This window comes from Trachurus japonicus, chromosome 7, assembly GCF_045865225.1.
Source record: "Trachurus japonicus isolate A0001 chromosome 7, Traja_1.0".
Classification (NCBI taxonomy): Eukaryota; Metazoa; Chordata; class Actinopteri; order Carangiformes; family Carangidae; genus Trachurus; species Trachurus japonicus.
The window spans coordinates 4,470,422-4,489,673 of NC_140913.1; the positions used below are offsets into that span (position 1 = coordinate 4,470,422).

Consider the following 19,252-nt stretch of genomic DNA (forward strand, 5'->3'; position numbering starts at 1 on the left):
ACACACTGCTTCATACATGTGCATGAGGGAGTGTGTTTGTATGTGTGCGTACGCGCATGAATGAGCTGTCAGTCAGCCAGTCAGCCAGTGTGTTTAGACACCTCAGACTGTCAGATCTAGTTGTAATGAGAGAACAGGAGATGATGGATGTTTTATCGAGTAAGCAAATAACAAATGAGGGACGTGACAGCAGCAGGAGAGAGAACACACACACCCACAGGAAAAGGGACTGGTACCATCCACACCCACAACCATCAAAATATTGTCAAAAATAAAGACAGAGTTTTGTCGACTAAGAGCTGTGAGAATTTTCAGAGTCCTCCGTCCCTTTTCTGAGTTACGGGGGGAGGGAATTGTTCCGCCGGTCAGTGCAAATCACACAAGATTTGCACTGACACAGGAAGAGCAGTGAACTGAGACACTGGGAGCTTTCGCTACAAACAAGCTTAAAATATAGACTTATTTAACTTTTTTCAGAACAATTTCTCATGTCGGGGCTTCAATACAAGAGGGACATTACAGACGAGCAGTATGGAGGTATTTGGATGTTTTTTGGTGTGTCTTTTTGGACGAAGAAAGTTGGTATCCATTGACAACCATTATATGGACAAATACTGCTGTACAGACCCCCCTGTAACTCAGAGAAGGAACGGAAATTCTCACAGCTCTTACTTGACATGAGGGTGAGTAGATAATGAGTGAAATTTGAATTTTGGGTGAACTATCCCTTTAATATGGAAAGTTTCATTCTTTGTGGGACAAATACGACTGTATAAAACATGCAGGAACAGTGTATAGGACTATATTTTAGTGATTTCTTTTTAGTAAGAGGGCGGACTAAGGTCACATATAGATCAGCATCTGTCAACTACTGCCCAGACAGTCATGAACAGAGGTGTGTGTTAGGCAATACAGGTAACTGCTCAGGGCCCCAGGTGGCTATAGGGGGCCCCCTGAGGGCTGACTAACTGTCCTCAAAATGCAGCTCCCTCTCCCTTAAACAAGTGATGGACAGTTTGCAATGACTTATCAGCAGGGAGCGTCTAGGGGGGGTGGGAGGATGTAGGGATGATGGGTGGAGGAGAAGAGAATCTATCTTGTGTGCTCCATTTTTTTCTGCCAAGGTCAACCACACAGACGAGACATAAATCTTTAAAAACAGGTCACTTTTCTATAATTTGATTCTCAAACAGTGGCTGATTTATCAAACAAGCTAGTGCATTAGTTGGGAACCATTTCATTTTCTGCAGTGGATTAATCCATATGTGTTGCTCTGGGGAGAATCTGGGGCAGCAGGACCATGTGTGGTGACAACACAGTTCATTTACAGGTTGTGGCGCAAATATCACCAAACTTATTGATTGGCTCTAAAATCAATCTTTTTTTGAAGCTGTGAGGTCGACAACACGCCTTCATTTCAAGAGAAGAGTACGAGAGTGCAAGCACACACACACACACGCACAGACATGGACAATGAGACATCTGCATCCTGTGTTGTCCAATACAGTATTTTCAAATTTATTAAGGGATAACCCCTTGAGATGCATCATCTCGTCTTCCAGGGGGTCCTATACATCAAAACAATCAGACAATACAATACAATACAATACAGTCACATATACACAACACAAAACATACACACAACAGCTCCCAAATCCCTCCCGCCCACCCCACCATACCCCTTCAGCCCATAACCCCATCACAAGGGCAAAAAGAAAAAAAAAAAAAGGTAAAAGTACATGAAAATAAATAAAGAGAAAATAAAACCCAATACAATGTTAACAGCATTATTCCAGTGTCCTGAAGGAAATGCAAAAAAAGGTTTAAACAAGAAATCATTCTGCAGTGTCAATAAAACATTAAAGTCCAGTGAATTCAGCACCACAGAGCTTTGTCTTGTCAACAACAACAAGGCTGCTGGAGCTGCTCCCAGTTAAAACACAAAGCAGCTGTTCTACTTCACTGCACTGATAGCACTGGAGAAATGTAACTTTTAAATCTCTACACTCACTGATGTGTGCAGCTCCCATTAGCTCCTCAGCTCTGATCTGCTCCACCTCAGTGTAGACACAGATAAGATGTCCTGTAGAGCATCGTCACTGCCACTATGTTGCACGACATAATTAAGATTCACGATGTTTATTGTCATATACATAGATGTTGGAAAACCATGCGATGAAATTCTTACTTGCAGCAAATACAAGTACAGGTGCACCTTCAGTGATTCACTTAAAGAAAGGCAGTATATATACACACAACAGTACAACAATATAATACAAACAGGTCATATATGAATAGGCAATCTCATCCATCATAACATTAAAATACATATCAAGGATGAACACATGTGTTAATAAAGCAACAATAGGCAGATTGTCATTCTGGCACAACAAAAACACAAACAACAACTCATGTTAAAGGCCCAGTATGTAACTTATTTGGCTTTTTATTAGCAAAAATCAAATCTGTCTTTCATAAATACGTATTTCACTGAAGTCGAATCATACCCGGATACAAATGAAAGCTTTCTGGTACCTTAGAATGAGTTGTTACAAGTCGTTACAAATACAGAAGTGGGCGACGCACCGAACCGAGGCGGCCATGTTGCATCGTGACCGTAGGTAACCACGGAAACTGAGCGGAGCTGTTAAAACTGTCACCACTGTGTAGTGTGAGGAAGGACGGAGGCACTGGTGTTGCATTCAGGTGCAGTCAGGCAGACGGCCGTCAGCAAACCAACCGGATGTCATTTTACTCCACGAGAGAAAGACGGTAAAACATGGGTCAGGTAAACAATACCACATCACCATGACAACATGTTGTCAGGCCTGTATTGTTTTGCCTCGTGCTGGCGGACCACTTGTTTACATAGACGCTTGTTTATCCTGTTACATGCAGCGTCTGTTGTCTGTCTGACGTCTGCCCCATTTCACCTGAATGCAACATCAACAATACGTTCCGGGGTGGTAGGAACTGTACAGGAACCGTTCTGTCACCATGGCTGTGTTCGAAATCATCCACTCACTCACTCACTCCCTATCCACTACATCATGTATATGATATAGTGCACTACATCATGTACACGATGTAGGGAACGACGGGAGGAGAATTCGGACACTAGACGGTAATTTTCTGGACGCGGTTGCGTCAGCTGATGCGCCAGGTGTTGCTGTGACGGAAGCAGACGCGCCGAGAATCATGTAAACAAACCATGGATGTATGAAACAAACCGGACACATAAAAAATAAAATAAGAAAAACCGGACACTTGCGGGAACATTTTAGGATGTGATTATGTGTGGTTGTGTTACTCGGACAATAAACTGTTGAAATATCGGAAGTTTGGTTTGGTAAACTACTGTTGTGTGTCCCGACCGTGAGCCGTTAGCGGCTCTGTGGCTATTAGCTTAGCTCGTCAGATCGTATTTAATACATATTCTACTACAGTTTCTTAATTAGATTGATTTAATGCTGCCTGTTAATGTTCGGATGCTGCTGCCAAACTCCTGCTCCTCAGACGAGGCAAACGGAGCGAAGGCAAATATGTCTGAGGAGTTTTTTTGGTAAATTGCCTAAATAAATCGTAGCTAACATGCTAATTAGCTTCCTCTTCTTCTCTGGCAAAACACGACCGCATTGCATTGTGGGATACGGGAGTAGAAAGTAGTGTACATCGCTTGTTCACCATAGACTGTAAAAAGAATGGACGTAGCGTCCGTGACGTCACCCATTGGTTTTGGGGAGTCGTTTTTGTGACTCAAATATGGCGGCCTGGACAGCGCCATGTTGGATTGGCCGGCCGAGAACCCGCCCACTGGCCTCAAAGCAGCTGTCCACGGAGCTGCTCGGACCTGTCACTCAACGTTTCCGCACCCTAATTGGTCAGAGTTTTAACCTTATAACAGTAAAACGGTAGAGTTAAAAAAAAATTCACCCCCCTCAGAGTGTGTGCGGGGGTATCGGTTGAGACGAAAAAACGTTCTGACACCAGGCTTTTAACATGTTTACTGAGGATGTAAAGTCGGCGATTTTAACATGGGGCTCTATGGGGAATGCTCCCTTCTGACACCAGCCCCCAGAGGAATTCGAGGGGATTGCAGTTTTTTGAACGCGGAAGTGAGCTTCACTTCTCAGACCGACAACTGCCCCCTTGTTGTTCACTCAATTTCGCGGTGCATTGTGGGTGTTTTGTCATCCACTACATAGTGGATGAAATTAATCGCGGAGAATTCGAACAACACTACAAAATGGCGAACACACTATATAGTGCACTACATCCGTGATAGGGGGTGATTTCGAACACAGCCCATGTCTCCACTGCAGAGCAGGACCGGCTGGACTATTGAGGTGAAGTGCAATAGTTTTGATCATTGCACCGTCGTTGTGCAGCAGTTTTTTTTTAACTGCTCTTGTTGTTGTTGTTTGTCCGCCAGTAACGCTTTCTAATAATACTGGGTTGTAAAAATGTTGTTTCGTTCGTCACGTAATCTCGCGTGTCCACTTACCATACGTCTTTTACTCTCTTATTCTCTTTTTTCCGGGCCATGTAGATTGTAGACGCTTTTTTAATAATGCTTGGTTTTAAAAATGCCACTTATTTCAAGGCTTTTTCTTGGCGCCACATCTCGTTCTGAGTACGACCAGGGACTCGCTTGGCTTCCGTTCAAGTTCCGGGAGATGGTCCTTCTTGGGGGGGGGGGCTGACTGAATTCTGAGTCAGACTGCAGTCTTCAGTGGCTTCCAGGGTTTTCTGACCCAGTAAAAACCCCAGTAGCCTACTGGGAAAGAATTTCAGCCCACACAAAAGACACTGACAGAGCCTGTCAGGACCATAGAAAATTGTAAACATTATGAATGTTTTGACAGTCCACTGGTTAACCACTTTAGTGCTAGTGTGTCTGTGCTCTGCTTTCATCCATTTCTTTGTTTGAGGCCTTTTTGGACAAAAATGTGATTTGAGTCTTCAGTGATGGAAATTCTAGAAGGTCACCCGAACTCTGCAAAATGTACAATCCCTGGGATGTGGAGGGGTCCAACAGTTTGACAGAAAGACTTACACATGTGCATGCACTAACACACATGCATGCAGCACCCAACCAGCTACCAAACCAAAGAACAACATCTTATTAAAACTGTCACTTACACAACCTTCACATTCGTGTTCAAATGTTTTGCACTTTGCAGAATGACAACCCTGCTGATCCAGAGGAGGAAATGGAGTTGACTCTTGAGGGAGGAGGCTTCCACCCAAACCCTCGAGCCTCAACCTGCTCCCTCAACTCGCCTCACATCTCAGGCTACTACCGCCTCCACCGGGGAGGGGGAGGAGGAGGAGGAGGAGGAGGTGGGGGAAGCCTGCCCTGCCCGAGAGGAGGAGGGGGAGGAGGAGGAGGAGAAGGTGCAGGGGGTGATGTGGAAGTAGAAGAGGAGGAAGATGAAGAGGGAGAAGAAGAAGGAGGAGAAAGAGGACAGAAAGAGGACAGAGACCCACCCGTCCCCCTCCCTCCTTTGCTCAGCCTGGCTCCATTACTGTCCAACAGCCAGGAGCTGGACAGCGGCGTGGGCCGGACCGACGACAGCACCCGCTATGAGGAGCTCTCGGAACAAGACCTGCTGGGGGACCAGACCAGCGCCTGTAACACCAACACCACCAACACACCGGGCAGCACCAGGAAGTTCAGACCAGGACCCAGTCCCAGGTAGGACCAGAGATCACATATCAAAGCCAAGAATGTCAGTGCTGTGGAGAAACTTACTGTTCAATTGTCTTTAGTTGATTTAATTCAGATTAATATCTACTGCTTTCAGTTCAAAGGGATATGGCAACATTTTTTTTCGTGTCTTGCCTCACTCCCGAGTCCATGACCAGCAGATAGACACCATCCTTTCCACTGTGCGTGCAGTAACCATGGAGATAGAGCCGTATCGCCCGTAATTAGCTTAATTCAAACCCTTGAAGTGTATAGGTAGTGTTAGCCTGCCTCCTACCCAAGCTGAAATCAGCAGTCAGAAGCTGATTTCATTTTAGCTCTAAACTCTGTAAATATATCACTTTATCAACATTTAGCCTTTTAGAGTGTCATTAATTTGTCTAAATAGCTGTTTACAATTTTGTTTGGACGAATTTGGCGCTACTCAAGCTAGCCGTTGTGACCAACGCACTTCTGGTTACTTTCACAAAATAAAACACCCGTTGCCCTTTACATACAGAAAACCATGACGATAGAATTTGTGCTTTTACTTTGAAACAGGAAGCTAACCTACCCTCGATGTAGCTAGCTTGAACCAAAATAAAGCGTCTTTGCTTGAACCCTCCATTTGACCGATCTCGTCCCGTTACCGGCATTTGACCGCTCAAGATGCCTTACCGGAGAGTTTTGTCAGCTCTGAGACGAAGATCGGCCCGCCGGTTTCCATTTAGAGTTGCTGAAGAGTTTCTCTGATGACTTTAGGTGGAGGCAGGCTAACACTACCCATACACTTCCAGTGTTTGAGCTAAGCTAATTAGCAACTTTAGCTGGAGGCAGGCTAACACTACCTATACACTTCCAGTGTTTGAGCTAAGCTAATTACGGCAATACGGCTCTATCTCCCTTGTTACTGCACGCACAGTGGAAAGGATGGTGTCTGCTGGTCATGGACTCGGGAGTGAGGCAAGACACGAAAAAGAAATGTTGGTGTAACCCTTTAAGTGCACCACATAAAACCTCTTCTCGTCTCCCCAGGCCCAGTCCCAGACCCAGCCCCGGACTCGGCCCAAGCACCAGACCAATCCCCAGCCCTGGGAATGGACGAGGAGACACCACCCCTCCTTTCCTCCACCTGCGAGACCTCCAGCTCAGCTCAGACTCTCTGCCCGGCCTTGACTGGACACCTGGAGGGGGGGCAGGAGGACCAACATACAGCCCCCACCACCATCATCACCACATGGTAGATCGCAGGCCTGTTACTATCAGCACTTCCCACAATATACTGTATATGAGATGTTTTAAAGACCCCCAACTAAGAAATAATGAGCTCCAACACAGACAGAGGAGGGAACTCTGTACTGTAGTAGGCTACTTAAGGTCTTTGGTAATGTTGACAGGAATAAAAATGTAGAGTAGAACCTAGCTTACTCTTTTAACAGCTGAGGAACCCTCAGCTCACATATTTTACTATATTTATTTGAAGTTGATCCATAAGAAGATATAAACCATCTGATGTTTATTATCTGCTCTCTCCAGTCAGTGAGCCAATCAGCACAGAGGAGACTCTCTGGGACTCTCTTTTGTCTGTGTGATCCAATAAAAATATAGGCGATCTCAGATAAACACTCAAAGAGGCTATGGTTGGATGGTGGGTCCAGGTGGGCGGGGCTTGGGGCATAGTTGAGAGTGATGAGTGTTTCTTTTTACAGAAGTCCTTACGGCTGCTCTTAAGTGTCAGTCTCTGAGTCCAGGCTGTGATTTCATTTTGGACTGCAGCTTTAATACTCTCACACTATTTAAGATACAACATTGTGGTACATGATATACAACTGTATACTGTGCTGTAACTTTTATGACTCAGATGGACTTCCAGGTGGGTGTATGTGTGCGCTTCTGTGCTTCAGCTCATGAGATAAACCTTTGAGCTACTATGAAGTGAAGCACTTCAGACAAACTGTCAGTCGTCTCATAGCAACAAGAGCTGTTATCAATGTTTCCATTGTGTTGGCGGCTGCTGGGCAAAAAGAGAACAGCTGCATCTGCTGTCAGGGCCAGAGATCTGGATTTAAAATGATCAGTTCTCAAACATTGCCAGTGCATTAATATAGTCTGAAGGCACCAACAAGCAAGTGGCCTCAGGCTCCCAGAGGCCATGAGTAACTCTTCTCTTTTACTTGCAAGTGTAAATGTGTAGTTTTAATGTCTTAAAGGCATAGTTCAACATTTTGGCAAATTGGCCCATTGCCATAATCACTATAGTATTAGAAGTAGGTTTGTTACCTTTATTTGTCAGTGCAAGCTATTTTTAGAACGGCGGAGCAGAGCCGTGAGCTGCTCAGAGCTACGCTACCGAGGCTAATGGAATTTCTTGGTTTCCCTCATCAAACTCATCAAATACACAATCCAACAACTCCAACAACTGGTGGACAAGTTGTCCGCTCTGAGCAGCTCACGACTCCGCTCCTCCGTTCTAAAAATAGCTTGCAACGACAATTAAAGGTAATGAACCTACTGCTATGACTATAGGGATTACGGCAGTGGGCCAATTTGCCAAAATGTTGAACTATCCCTCCCGTTTGACTTTATATCAAGATGAAGTTATTATGACCCATGGAAGCTTTGACGTAGCCTCATGTTAGTTTCTGGTTGCTAACTGACCGTTATCCTACAGCACTACCACCACCATCATCACCAACCACCTCTGACGATGATGATGATGATGCCGGGCCTGACGGAGGAGGAGTGCCAGCGATACCAGGAGCTGCTGGAGATAAAATGTCAGTATGAGAGGCGCATGGAGAAGGAGCAGAGAGAGGCGGCGGCAAACAATGACGAAGCAGACGACAAAGAGCCAGAGGAGAGAAGGGAAACGGAGAAGGAGGGAGAAGAGGAAGCATCTTCCTCTTCGGCGTTGGACGTGAACTGCAACGAGACTTTCAGCGAGCACGAGATGGCGCTCATTGACGAGGAGCTACGCCACCTGGAGTTCAAGTGTCGCAACATCCTCCGCGCCCAGAAGATGCAGCAGCTCAGAGAGAGATGCCTCAAAGCCTGGATGATGGAGGAGGAGACGGTGACGGCCGCAGCCGGGCGACCCGCCACTTCTGATGCAGGTAACCATGACAACAGCTGACAAAGGAACATGTTACAGACAGAAAGCCTGACATCTAGTCCGTCTAGTCTTCAATGAAATGTGAATTACAACCTCAATGGTACAATTTTAAGTAAAGAAACATTTTACAACATTTTAAAGGGATATTCAACATTTTGGAAAATTGGCCCATTGCCATAATCCCTATAGTTTTAGGAGTAGGTTCGTTGCCCTTAATTGGCAGTGCAAGCTATTTTAAGAACGGTGGAGCAGAACGGCGAGCTGCTCAGAGCTATGCGACTGAGGCTAATGGGATTTCTTGGTTTCCCTCATCAAACTCATCAAATACATTCATAGCGTGGTGAATGCAGGTCACAACTTGTCCACGAGAGCGTTGTGGAGTTGTTGGATTGTGTATTTGATGAGTTTGGTTGAGGGAAACCAAGAAATTCCATGAGCCTCCATAGCGTAGCTCTGAGCAGCTCACGTTAAAGGTAACAAACCTACTCCTAAAACTATAGGGATTGTGGCAATGAGCCAATTTGCCAAAATGTTGAACTATCCCTTTAAGTCATGACTGAGATGAAGAGTTTTCAAGATGAGATTGACCGGTAACCACGGGGAACAATCCTATAGTATTATCACATTCATCAACTTAATTCACTGTATTTATGTATCATTTAGGTTCATTTCAACCTCGCTAAAATGAAGCTGGCACAATGTTAAAACAAAGGTAAAGCCAGCAGGGACATGAGGATTCTAGTTACTGTGTTGGTGTTTAACATTTCTAAGCGTAAAAATGAAAAATATTATTAGAAACGATAAGAATCTTTCTTCTAGGTATGGATAATGACAATGACGACAACGACGACCCTCACCATCACGAGTTGTCGGCCATCAATGAGCTCCCAGAGCGGGAACGATCAGACGACAAAGACAGCACCAGCGCTTACAACACTGGTGGGGAGAGCTGTCGGAGCACGCCATTGGTCAGCACCGAGCAGATCCCGCCTCTCCATGAAGAAGAAGATGATGGAGGCAGGCCGATGATGTCTCCTCCTCCTCTCCTCCCCCTCGGGCTCCTCCCCCCTTTGAACTCCCCCCTCACCCCGCGGCGTCACAGGCGGGACAGAGAGAGGCGCCACTCCAACCTCAGCTACTCTTTCTCCCCCAGCACTTACAGGAAATATGAAGCAGCCAATGGCATGGCAGCAAATGGCTCAAGCTCCACCCCCTCTACACCTTCCAAGTTCAGGTCTCTCTTTTCTTTTTTTTTTTAACTACAATTAAAGGGATAGTTCACCCAAAATTGAAATTTCTCATTATCTACTCCCCCTCATGTGGACTAAGGGCTGGGAGAAGTTTCAGAGTCCTCCGTGGCTTCTCTGAGTTACAGGGGGTCTCGGCGTAGCAGTGCATGTCCATATAACGGTTGCAAATGGATACCAACTGTCTTTGTAACAAAAAGACACACCAAAAGACATCCAAATACCTCCATGCTGCTCGTATGTAATGTCCGTCTTGTATTGAAGCCCCGAAATGTGAAATCGTTTCGAAAAAAATTAAATAAGTCTATATTTCAAGCTTGTTTGTAGCGGAAGCTTCTCTTCCTGGTCCGTTCAAATCTTGCGAGAGGAAGAGGAGCTTCCGCTACAAACAAGCTTGAAATATAGACTTATTTAATTTTTTTCTGAACAATTTCGCATTTCGGGGCTTCAATACAAGACAGACATTACATACGAGCAGCATGGAGGTATTTGGATGTTTTTTGGTGTGTCTTTTTGTTACGAAGACAGTTGGTATCCATTTGCAACCGTCATATGGACATGCACTGCTACACCGAGACCCCCTGTAACTCAGAGAAGCCACGGAGGACTCTGAAACTTCTCCCAGCCCTTAGTCCACATGAGGGTGAGTAGATAATGAGTGAAATTTCAATTTTGAGTGAACTATCCCTTTAACACAATGTTTTAACTTTATGTATGTTTTTGTGTTACATTGAAATCATACTGGATTTTGTTGCCATCATCAGATCTCTGACCAGAGAGGCGGGGTCATCTTCTGGAAGGGGTGTGGCTGATGGAGGACGGGGCTCAAGAGCAGGTACATGAAACTTTTGATCAAAAGTCACCAGTTACCTGTAAAACTATCTTCAAAAACATGAGATGTGGTACTTGTTCTCATCAGGCATTCAGTGATACCACCATAATCCTTTGGGACAATATGCTACAAGTTTACAGGTGGCTCTCTAAATTGAAATCAATAATCTCTCACCAAAGGAAAATGTACAATATTTAAACTTCTTTTTTCTTAATCCTTTGTATTTCATTGTAAGAATTTTAAAAATCAAAATACATGAATGAACAAAAAAAAACCTTGTGATAAATTAAAAAAAGGACCCATAAAAACCTAGACAAATGACCAACCTCAATGTTGACACATTGTAGCCTACATAAACCAATATTATAAGGCCAGTGCTACACATACAATTCCTCTTAGCTGATTTCCTACTGACCTACTTTTTTGGAAGTTATAGTTGGAAATCTACAGACAACCACAGAACAACTCCCAACATCCTACCTTTCACAGGCCAATATTGATACCCAGCACAAACAGCTTCCCTCTCTTGAGACTTCTGTGATTATCACAAAAGTTGGAATTGGCAGTCAACTCAAACACAATCTGCCAAAGGTCCCATTATTCCAGTAAATGCTTGACAATGACTGGCTCTCATCCTAGAACACGGGGTGGAGCAGATTCACCTCTGTCCTGCTTATCCTGATCTGTTGTTAACATTTCTAACAGCAGTTTCCCACCATGTTAGATGAACCACTTGGCAGAGGTGACTGTGATATGTCTCTCACAAACACACGCACACACGCACACACACATGATGCTTGCTTACTATACTGAGAATCATGAGTGAACACACACATACTATATGTTGTCATATGTAATCATGTATAGGCTAACGGCATGCGCCAGATTGACCAAAGAATATTTGCTACACTGCTATGGAGATGTTATGTAGCTGCAATGCTACATGTAGCACTATGCAAAGAAACCTGCTAGCTGTTTCAAAGGAATTATAAATGGAAAGCAACTGGACTTGGTTATTTGTCTAGGAAGACGTTTCACCTCTCATCCAAGAGGCTTCATCAGTTCATGTTCATCTGACCAGGCTGGGACTGGTCCAAGCCTCTTGGATGAGAGGTGATACATCTTCCTAGACAAATAACCAAGTCCAGTTGCTTTCCATTTAGAATTCCTTTGAGATACTATGACCTGGACAAATGAGACTATGCACAGGCTTCCTGCTAGCTGTTATTTGTCATCATGCAGTAGCCCATTGGTATAGTTACCATCAGTCAAATATGACCAATTTAAACCAGCACTAAGTAACTTTTCAACCTTCATAAAATATTTTCATAACTTTTGTGATGATACATCGACTTACAACAGGTTGAATGACACCTCTGTCATGGCCTGAGGGGGTCTGTATCATTATGGTCTGTATCTCTTTCTCTGGCACTAAGCAGCTTTGAGGAGCATGGTAGGAACCCTGCTCTCACTTACGTTTCACTTTCACTTTTGCGAGTCACAACAAGGAGGGAACAGGCAAAACGGCACTTTAGCAATGGATTATGTTTGTGTTTTCACTTTGAAATGATCCACTGGAAACAGAAACTTAGTTTTGATGTCTTCTGTTAATTGTAATACAGGATATTTACAGGGCTTCACGCTAGTGTTCATGGGAAGTGGAGTCTTCCTTCAGGCAAAACACTACCGCTTTGGTCCACAGGCGCCGCCAAACTCAACCAAAACTGAAAGTTCTTTAGTAGGCTTTAAAAGTGTAACCACTTGCAGCACTATGTACCAACTGTCTAAGAAATGTGTCCTGAAACACATGCATCACACACAGCGAGAAGATGCATCATACGACGAAACATGAAGATGTTTCAGGATATTTCATCTCATTAGTGGTTAGCTCTGCATGTCAAATTACCCAATGTGAGGGCAAATGAGAGGTGTCAACACATAGTGACTAGACGTTTTAGGCATGGGTGCAGATCCCGGGGGTGGGGGCGGGGGGGGACATGTCCCCCCCAATTTCTGAAAAACATGAATTGTCCCCCCAATAAAAATACCCCAAACTATTCAAAATTGAACAAATGTATTTTCAGTCTTCACATTCTTCACATTTTAGATTCACATCTAAAAAGAAATGGTTGAAATGGTGGAACATAATATTTCTGACTCCACATCCCATCTCTGGTCTCCTCCACTACGATGCAGATGAACGGGTAGTTTCTTACACAGACGCTGATGACATCAGCAGGCTTTAAAGAAACGACCCCCTCAATCTTAGGGCTTCATATTTTGATATTCATCCATATCAATTAATCATGTATAAAGTAGTCCCGAGAAAAGGAAGATGGTGAGAAGAATTGGGGATCTGGGAAGGTCGTGGGAGGTGAAAGATATGCTGAGCCTCTGCCAAGTTGTGATTTATGGTGGCATGGTATGAGTTGCATACGGGCAAAAAAAAAAAAAAAAAACACTTCTGTGTCCCCCCAATCCTGCATCGGATCTGCACCCCTGGTTTTAGGATACACTAAGTTTTTGTAAGACTGAAAAGTTGAATAAGCAAAATAATCAGTATACCCAGGGGGCAAAGCAAAAAAAACGGACACGGAGCGTTGTAAAAGGTTTGACACCAGAAATGATCTCTGGGAACTTCAAGGATTAAAACCTGGGTGGACAACCCGGTCAACTAGCTGCTGGATAGCTACAGGGGGCCAAAACCCCTTTCTTGGGTCATTTTGCTGGCAAAATGATGTAAATGCATATACTATACTATATAATTTGGCAGAGAGTATCTTGACACATAGGGGGAGGCATGAAAAAAAGATTCTGGGGTTTGTTGCAACTCGATTTTAAGATATCTCCCTCAAGGGGCGGTGCGTGGCGCAGTGGATAGAGCGGCCGCCCCATGTAGAGGCTGCAGTCCTCGCCGCAGGCGTCCCCGGTTCGAATCCCGCGTCGGGCAGACCTTTCCTGCGTGTCATTCCCCCTCTCTCTGCCTCCCCATTTCCTGTCTATCTCTACTGTCATCACTATCAAATAAAGGCAAAAAGCCAAAAAATATACTTTAAAAAAAAAGATATCACCCTCAACATCCCAAAAAAGACCAAAAAAAGTACTGTTCGCCTGACAAATTCTCATGAAAATTATTATTTTTCAGCACTTTATGGAGAATATCTATGCTTAACATGTATATAGAAAACTTCCTTAATTCATAAGCTTCCATTTGAGCCCCAGATAGCCTTTCTATCTCCAAAGCCCCACTTGCTGTGGCCAACGGTCTTCTCTATCTATCTGTTCACTTAGAGGAGACCAGAAATAGAATGTTTTCTGATCAGGCCAGTTAACATGGAGTTTTTCACAATAGGTGTCGCATTGTTTGGAGGCAGCCTGTAGCTTTCCAGTAGCTAGTAGAAAGGCTATCTTGGACTCAAATGGAAGCTTATGAATTAAGGAAATTAATCAAAATCATAATTTTCATGAGAATTTGTCAGGCGAACAGTACTTTTTTTGGTCTTTTTTGGGATGTTGAGGGTGATATCTTAAAATCGAGTTGCAACAAACCCCAGAATCTTTTTTTCATGCCTCCCCCTATGTGTCAAGATACTCTCTGCCAAATTTTATAGTTGTATGACTATTTGTGCCATTGTAGTACCTAAATATTTGCATTTACATCATTTCGCCAGCAAAATGACCCCAGAAAGGGGTTTTGGCCCCTGTAGCTTTCCAGCAGCTAGTTGACCGGGTTGTCCACCCAGGTTTTAATCCTTAAAGTTCCTAGATATCTTTTCTGGTGTCAAACCTTTTACAACGCTCCGTGTCCGTTTTTCAAAAAACTGGGATTTTGCCCCCTGGGTAGTACAAACTAAATAGTTTCACTTTGATCAGTTCTTTTTGACCATATACTGTATTGATTACCATTGCAGGTGGAGCCACCAGCAGGCATGGAGGTGGAAGTGCAGAGTCCAGCCCCTACTTCACCAGGCGACACCACGCCCACAACAAACCATTAGAGCGTTACCAGAGCTGTATGACGCTGCCGTCCGAGGGCCTGGTGGACCCTCTGGACCGGGTGAGAGACAGAGGACGGACGGAGGCCGAGGAAAGAGGCATGGGCACGGGCAGCAGCGGCCCAGCCAGCCCCAGGAGTGTGAACAGTGCCCCCTGTGGTCTGGAGGACCACCGTACAAGGGCCTCACGGTTAGGACTGGCTCTACCGCTTGGGTTGACGCACTCATCACCAACAGCGTCACCACAACGCATGGAGTGGAAGGTAAATACTGTGATGGTATCTGTAATGGAAAGATGACACAAAGGGTCAAATGTGTTTATTCTATATCATGTGGCCTCATAGCATCAATCACTACTATCAAACGTGTATGGGCAAGCACTTACAGTCCTCAAACACCTTGTTACTTTACAGAAACGATTTGTTAGAATGGTTACATACTCTGAGCCACTTGCAAGTTCAGGTCCTCTGTTTCAAAAACTTAATTTCTTGAATGTTTATGATATCAATGTGTATCAGATCTGTTTATTTGTGTTTCAGCAAAGAATGAATATTTTACCTGGTAGTTTCTCTCATATATTTATGTCCAACAACCAAGTCCCTAGCTACCAGACACGAAACTCTTCCAACCTCCACACTGCCTTCTTTAGAACTGCTCTTGGGCAATTTTCAATTCGTTATCAAGGTCCACGTCTCTGGAATCAGCTACCTGACTATCTGAAAAAAAAATATTCATTTAACATCATTTAAAAAGGCTCTCAAAAAGTACCTCATCAAAGTCAAACCATGTACCATCAAACATAAGACAATTATTGTCATGTTTTTCTTTTGTCTCTCTCTCTCTCACTTCTTTCCTTATCATCTCATTCATTATTATTGTTTTGTATTATTCATTTATGTATGTATTTTTTTCCTTACTTCCTTATATTTACTGTTTAATCACTTACTTTTCTACTTATTTTTCATTATTGTTTAATTATTTCCTATGTTATTGTTTTTAAACTGTAACAAATTTGATCTTTGAATATGTGGGTGAGGTTTTCATATAAGCCCTTTTGGGTTTCATACGTCCCCTTTGCACATCCCAGTCATGTTGATTGTTCATGTTGTTTTTTTCATATGATATTGTTTGTGCTAAATTAATTAAAAAAAAAAAAAAAAAAAAAGGTCAGCAGCTTCAGGTACAGAATCAGAACCACCAACACAACCACAAGTCTTGAGCACAGCAAGAATCTAGACGTCTGAGAGCAATATCCAGCTCAACAAAAAACACTCCATGAAGCTAAATGAAGCTCAGTGGGCTTAAAGGAAACATACCGACCTGCCTCTTTGTGTCCAGGTAAAGATCCGCAGTGATGGAACCCGCTACGTTGCCAAGCGACCGGTCAGGGACCGTCTGCTGAAGGCCAGAGCCATGAAGATCAGGGAGGAGCGCAGCGGCATGACGACCGACGATGACGCAGCCAGCGAGATGAAACAGGTACTGTGGAGTCTTCACCAAAAAAACCAAGATGGCCGTCATTACAGGGTTCAAGAAAATGACAGAAATATTTAACACTCTTGGAGAAGTCCTGGGTGGGACGATGGATCCCTTTACGGGGTCCCTCGAAAAACTGACATGCCTATCGCTTCAAAACGAGTCATACTGTAGCCTTCATGACCTTATTAGCCAGGACGCTTATCCTTCTTAAATGGACACGTACAGTATATCCTTCTCTATGCATAACAGATGGATACATGAGATCCTATATTGTCTTAAACTTGAGAAGATCAGATCCTGTTGGGGTTCCTTAAAGCCTTTAACAAAACTTGGCAACCTTTTATAGATCATATCGAATCACTCAGCATTAACCCTTTAACAACCCCACCAAGAAGAAACCAGTGAAAAAATTTTTTCTTTACATTTCTTTTACCCTTAGGTGAATCATACAGTAAGCACAATCAATGATTTTCTTTTCAACAGACCCTGTGGTTTCTAAAATATTGATCTTTACCAAACGGTTGAAATGTCACTTAAGGGTTAAAGTACAGAACTTCATAAAATACCAGGGACAGTAGATTAATTCACATAAAATGCTAATTTATGAAGAAATAAACAACAAAAAATGTCTGGGGCATTGAATACACTCTATTTCTTTCAGAATGCCACAAAACACCTCGTGTTTTATTACAACCACAAAAAAAAAAAAATTCGAACATGGAAATATTGCATTTCTAATTTTCTCATCTGTACTGTTATCTGTGTTAAAGTGCAACAGCACATAATTCTCACATTCATTATGCTTCTGATTATATTTAACAGTGCAAAACATTCATTTTTGCATTCAAATAGGAAAAAAAAAAATCAAAAAATGTAATTTCTCGTTTTAATATCTGACGCACCTTGTCTGTGTTGGTGCACCAGCAGTCATGTTTTTTGGGACACAACAGTCACATTTCTGGTAGATTCTATAGCAAAAAAGTCAATTTTACTTACATTAGTTTAATTTGCTACATTTACCATCAAGCAACAAATCAACCGTTTGGTTGAGCATGTTTTAAAATAAATATTAGACATTTAATTTAGGTTTTTAGATGATATCAAGTGGCATAAATCTGTTTAGTAAGGACTCTAAAACACATATATGTCAGAAAACTATCTGCACCTTTCAAATTTTAACATGTCGCAGATGATATTGTTTCGGATTTCCTGGTTGTAGGGGGTGTGAAGAAGAATTGTGCCCTCTAGTGGATTTCTTTAGCACAGCGTACCTCAACCGAGTGGTAGAGATGGCTTAACCAGGTTGAACCACGTTAGGCACTCCTTGCATTGAGATATAGTGACCCAAAATGAGCTCAACCAAATGGTTGAGCGGGCAGTTAAAGGGTTAATGAATAATCTGAAGAATTTGATTGATTAATTGAGCAGAACCCACCCCACCCCCCATCAAGTGTGTGTGTGAGTGTGTATGTATGTAACATCCATAGCTCTGACATACCAACTGTAAAATGACAACATGGTTCTTCTTTATTTTCTTTTTTTTGTGCTGATGTTGTTGTTGTTGTTCCCTAATATCTTATTATAAATTATACAAATTATATCTAATTTATGTTATTTCATTTCCTTGAGGAAAAAAAAGAAAAATTCACACACTACTATAAGCATAACATTCGAACCCGTCCCATTTCACCTGTGAACGTTTAATGAAAAAAAAAAAAGAAAAGAAAAAGAGCGGGACAAACTGCTCATTAAACCACACCCTGTTGTCCAACCAGGGCCGATACTGGAGCAAAGAGGAGAGGAAGCAACAGCTGCTGAGGGCCAGAGAGTACAGACGGAGAAGAGAGTTCATGATGCAGAGCCGCCTGGACTACCTCAAAGGAGACAGGTACGGTTACAATAATCTACACAACATCAAACTGGTGTTTGCATGTTCTTCCTGTCTCAGTGTAAATCTCACTAAGTCTTACCTTTTGGTTCTATTTTCAGAGATGCTTCATCCTCAGCAGGGAACACCGAAGACCAGAGCACGCAGCTCCGCCCCCGACAGGATTCCCCCAGCAAGAACATCTTATTACTGAGCCAGAAGAAGATCATGAAGAAGAGGAACCGGCGAATCCTCGACAACTGGATCACTATTCAGGAGCTCCTGGCTCACGGCTCGAGGTCTCCAGATGGAAAGAAGATATACAACCCTCTGCTTTCTGTGACCACGGTGTGATCTGAGCACAGAGGGGGGGAAGAAGGGAGAAGACCTCGTGAAGGAACTGACTATAGAATAAAAAACCTATGAGAATATGGAGAAATGTTTGAAACGTTCTGGTTTGTGGCAAAGATCGGACTTTCTTTGCAAGTGGAAAGATGAATGAGAGAAACAGGAGAAGCAAAGGAGACTGAGAGGATGGAGTGTACGGAAAAAGAAGCCTGCAATGTCAGAAAATATATATGAAAAGGCAGAGATATAAAACAGAAATCAGGTTAGAAAATATGAAATTGGAGCTTTATTCTACAGCAGGAACTAGACTGGACCCTGTGGACAAACAAACATCTTTGATATAGGGACAAAACTTTATATGAACCTCGCTCATCCGTGATGTCCCTTCATACTTAAGAAAGACACATTTGAGGAGGGGAACAGTTTGTTCTGGTCTCGGCCCCATTCATAAAAATGCTCCATGATTGAATGACAAGTGGAGACACTGTTCTCTCTCACTTTGTATTCACATGGGCGGGGGGGGCTGACTGAGGGGAAGGACTTGAATGTTTCAGCCTGAGCACAGGTAGACTCAGACTGCAGACATGGTTTGTTGCTGGCTACCTTCCAGCTTACACAGACGGTGGTAACCAGCCTGCTCATGGCTGCCCTCCTCTGGCTCAACTTCCTGATTACCTGTGGTG

General features: G+C 43.3%; 1 protein-coding gene across 2 annotated transcripts in view; it reads left to right on the top strand.

Annotated features, from left to right (window-relative positions):
* LOC146984036 (PDZ domain-containing protein 4-like) overlaps positions 1-18,802 on the top strand; it is a 66,341-nt gene extending 47,539 nt beyond the window's left edge. For both annotated transcript variants that reach the window (XM_085780863.1, XM_085780864.1), the window contains exons 9-17: positions 5,184-5,698; positions 6,725-6,929; positions 8,361-8,802; positions 9,621-10,035; positions 10,813-10,883; positions 14,792-15,138; positions 16,214-16,354; positions 18,130-18,242; positions 18,344-18,802. In XM_085780863.1, coding sequence (XP_085636989.1) covers positions 5,184-5,698; positions 6,725-6,929; positions 8,361-8,802; positions 9,621-10,035; positions 10,813-10,883; positions 14,792-15,138; positions 16,214-16,354; positions 18,130-18,242; positions 18,344-18,575 — 2,481 coding nt within the window. In that variant the 3' untranslated portion in view covers positions 18,576-18,802. The remainder of the gene's footprint in view (positions 1-5,183; positions 5,699-6,724; positions 6,930-8,360; positions 8,803-9,620; positions 10,036-10,812; positions 10,884-14,791; positions 15,139-16,213; positions 16,355-18,129; positions 18,243-18,343) is intronic.
* Positions 18,803-19,252: the final 450 nt, after the last annotated feature.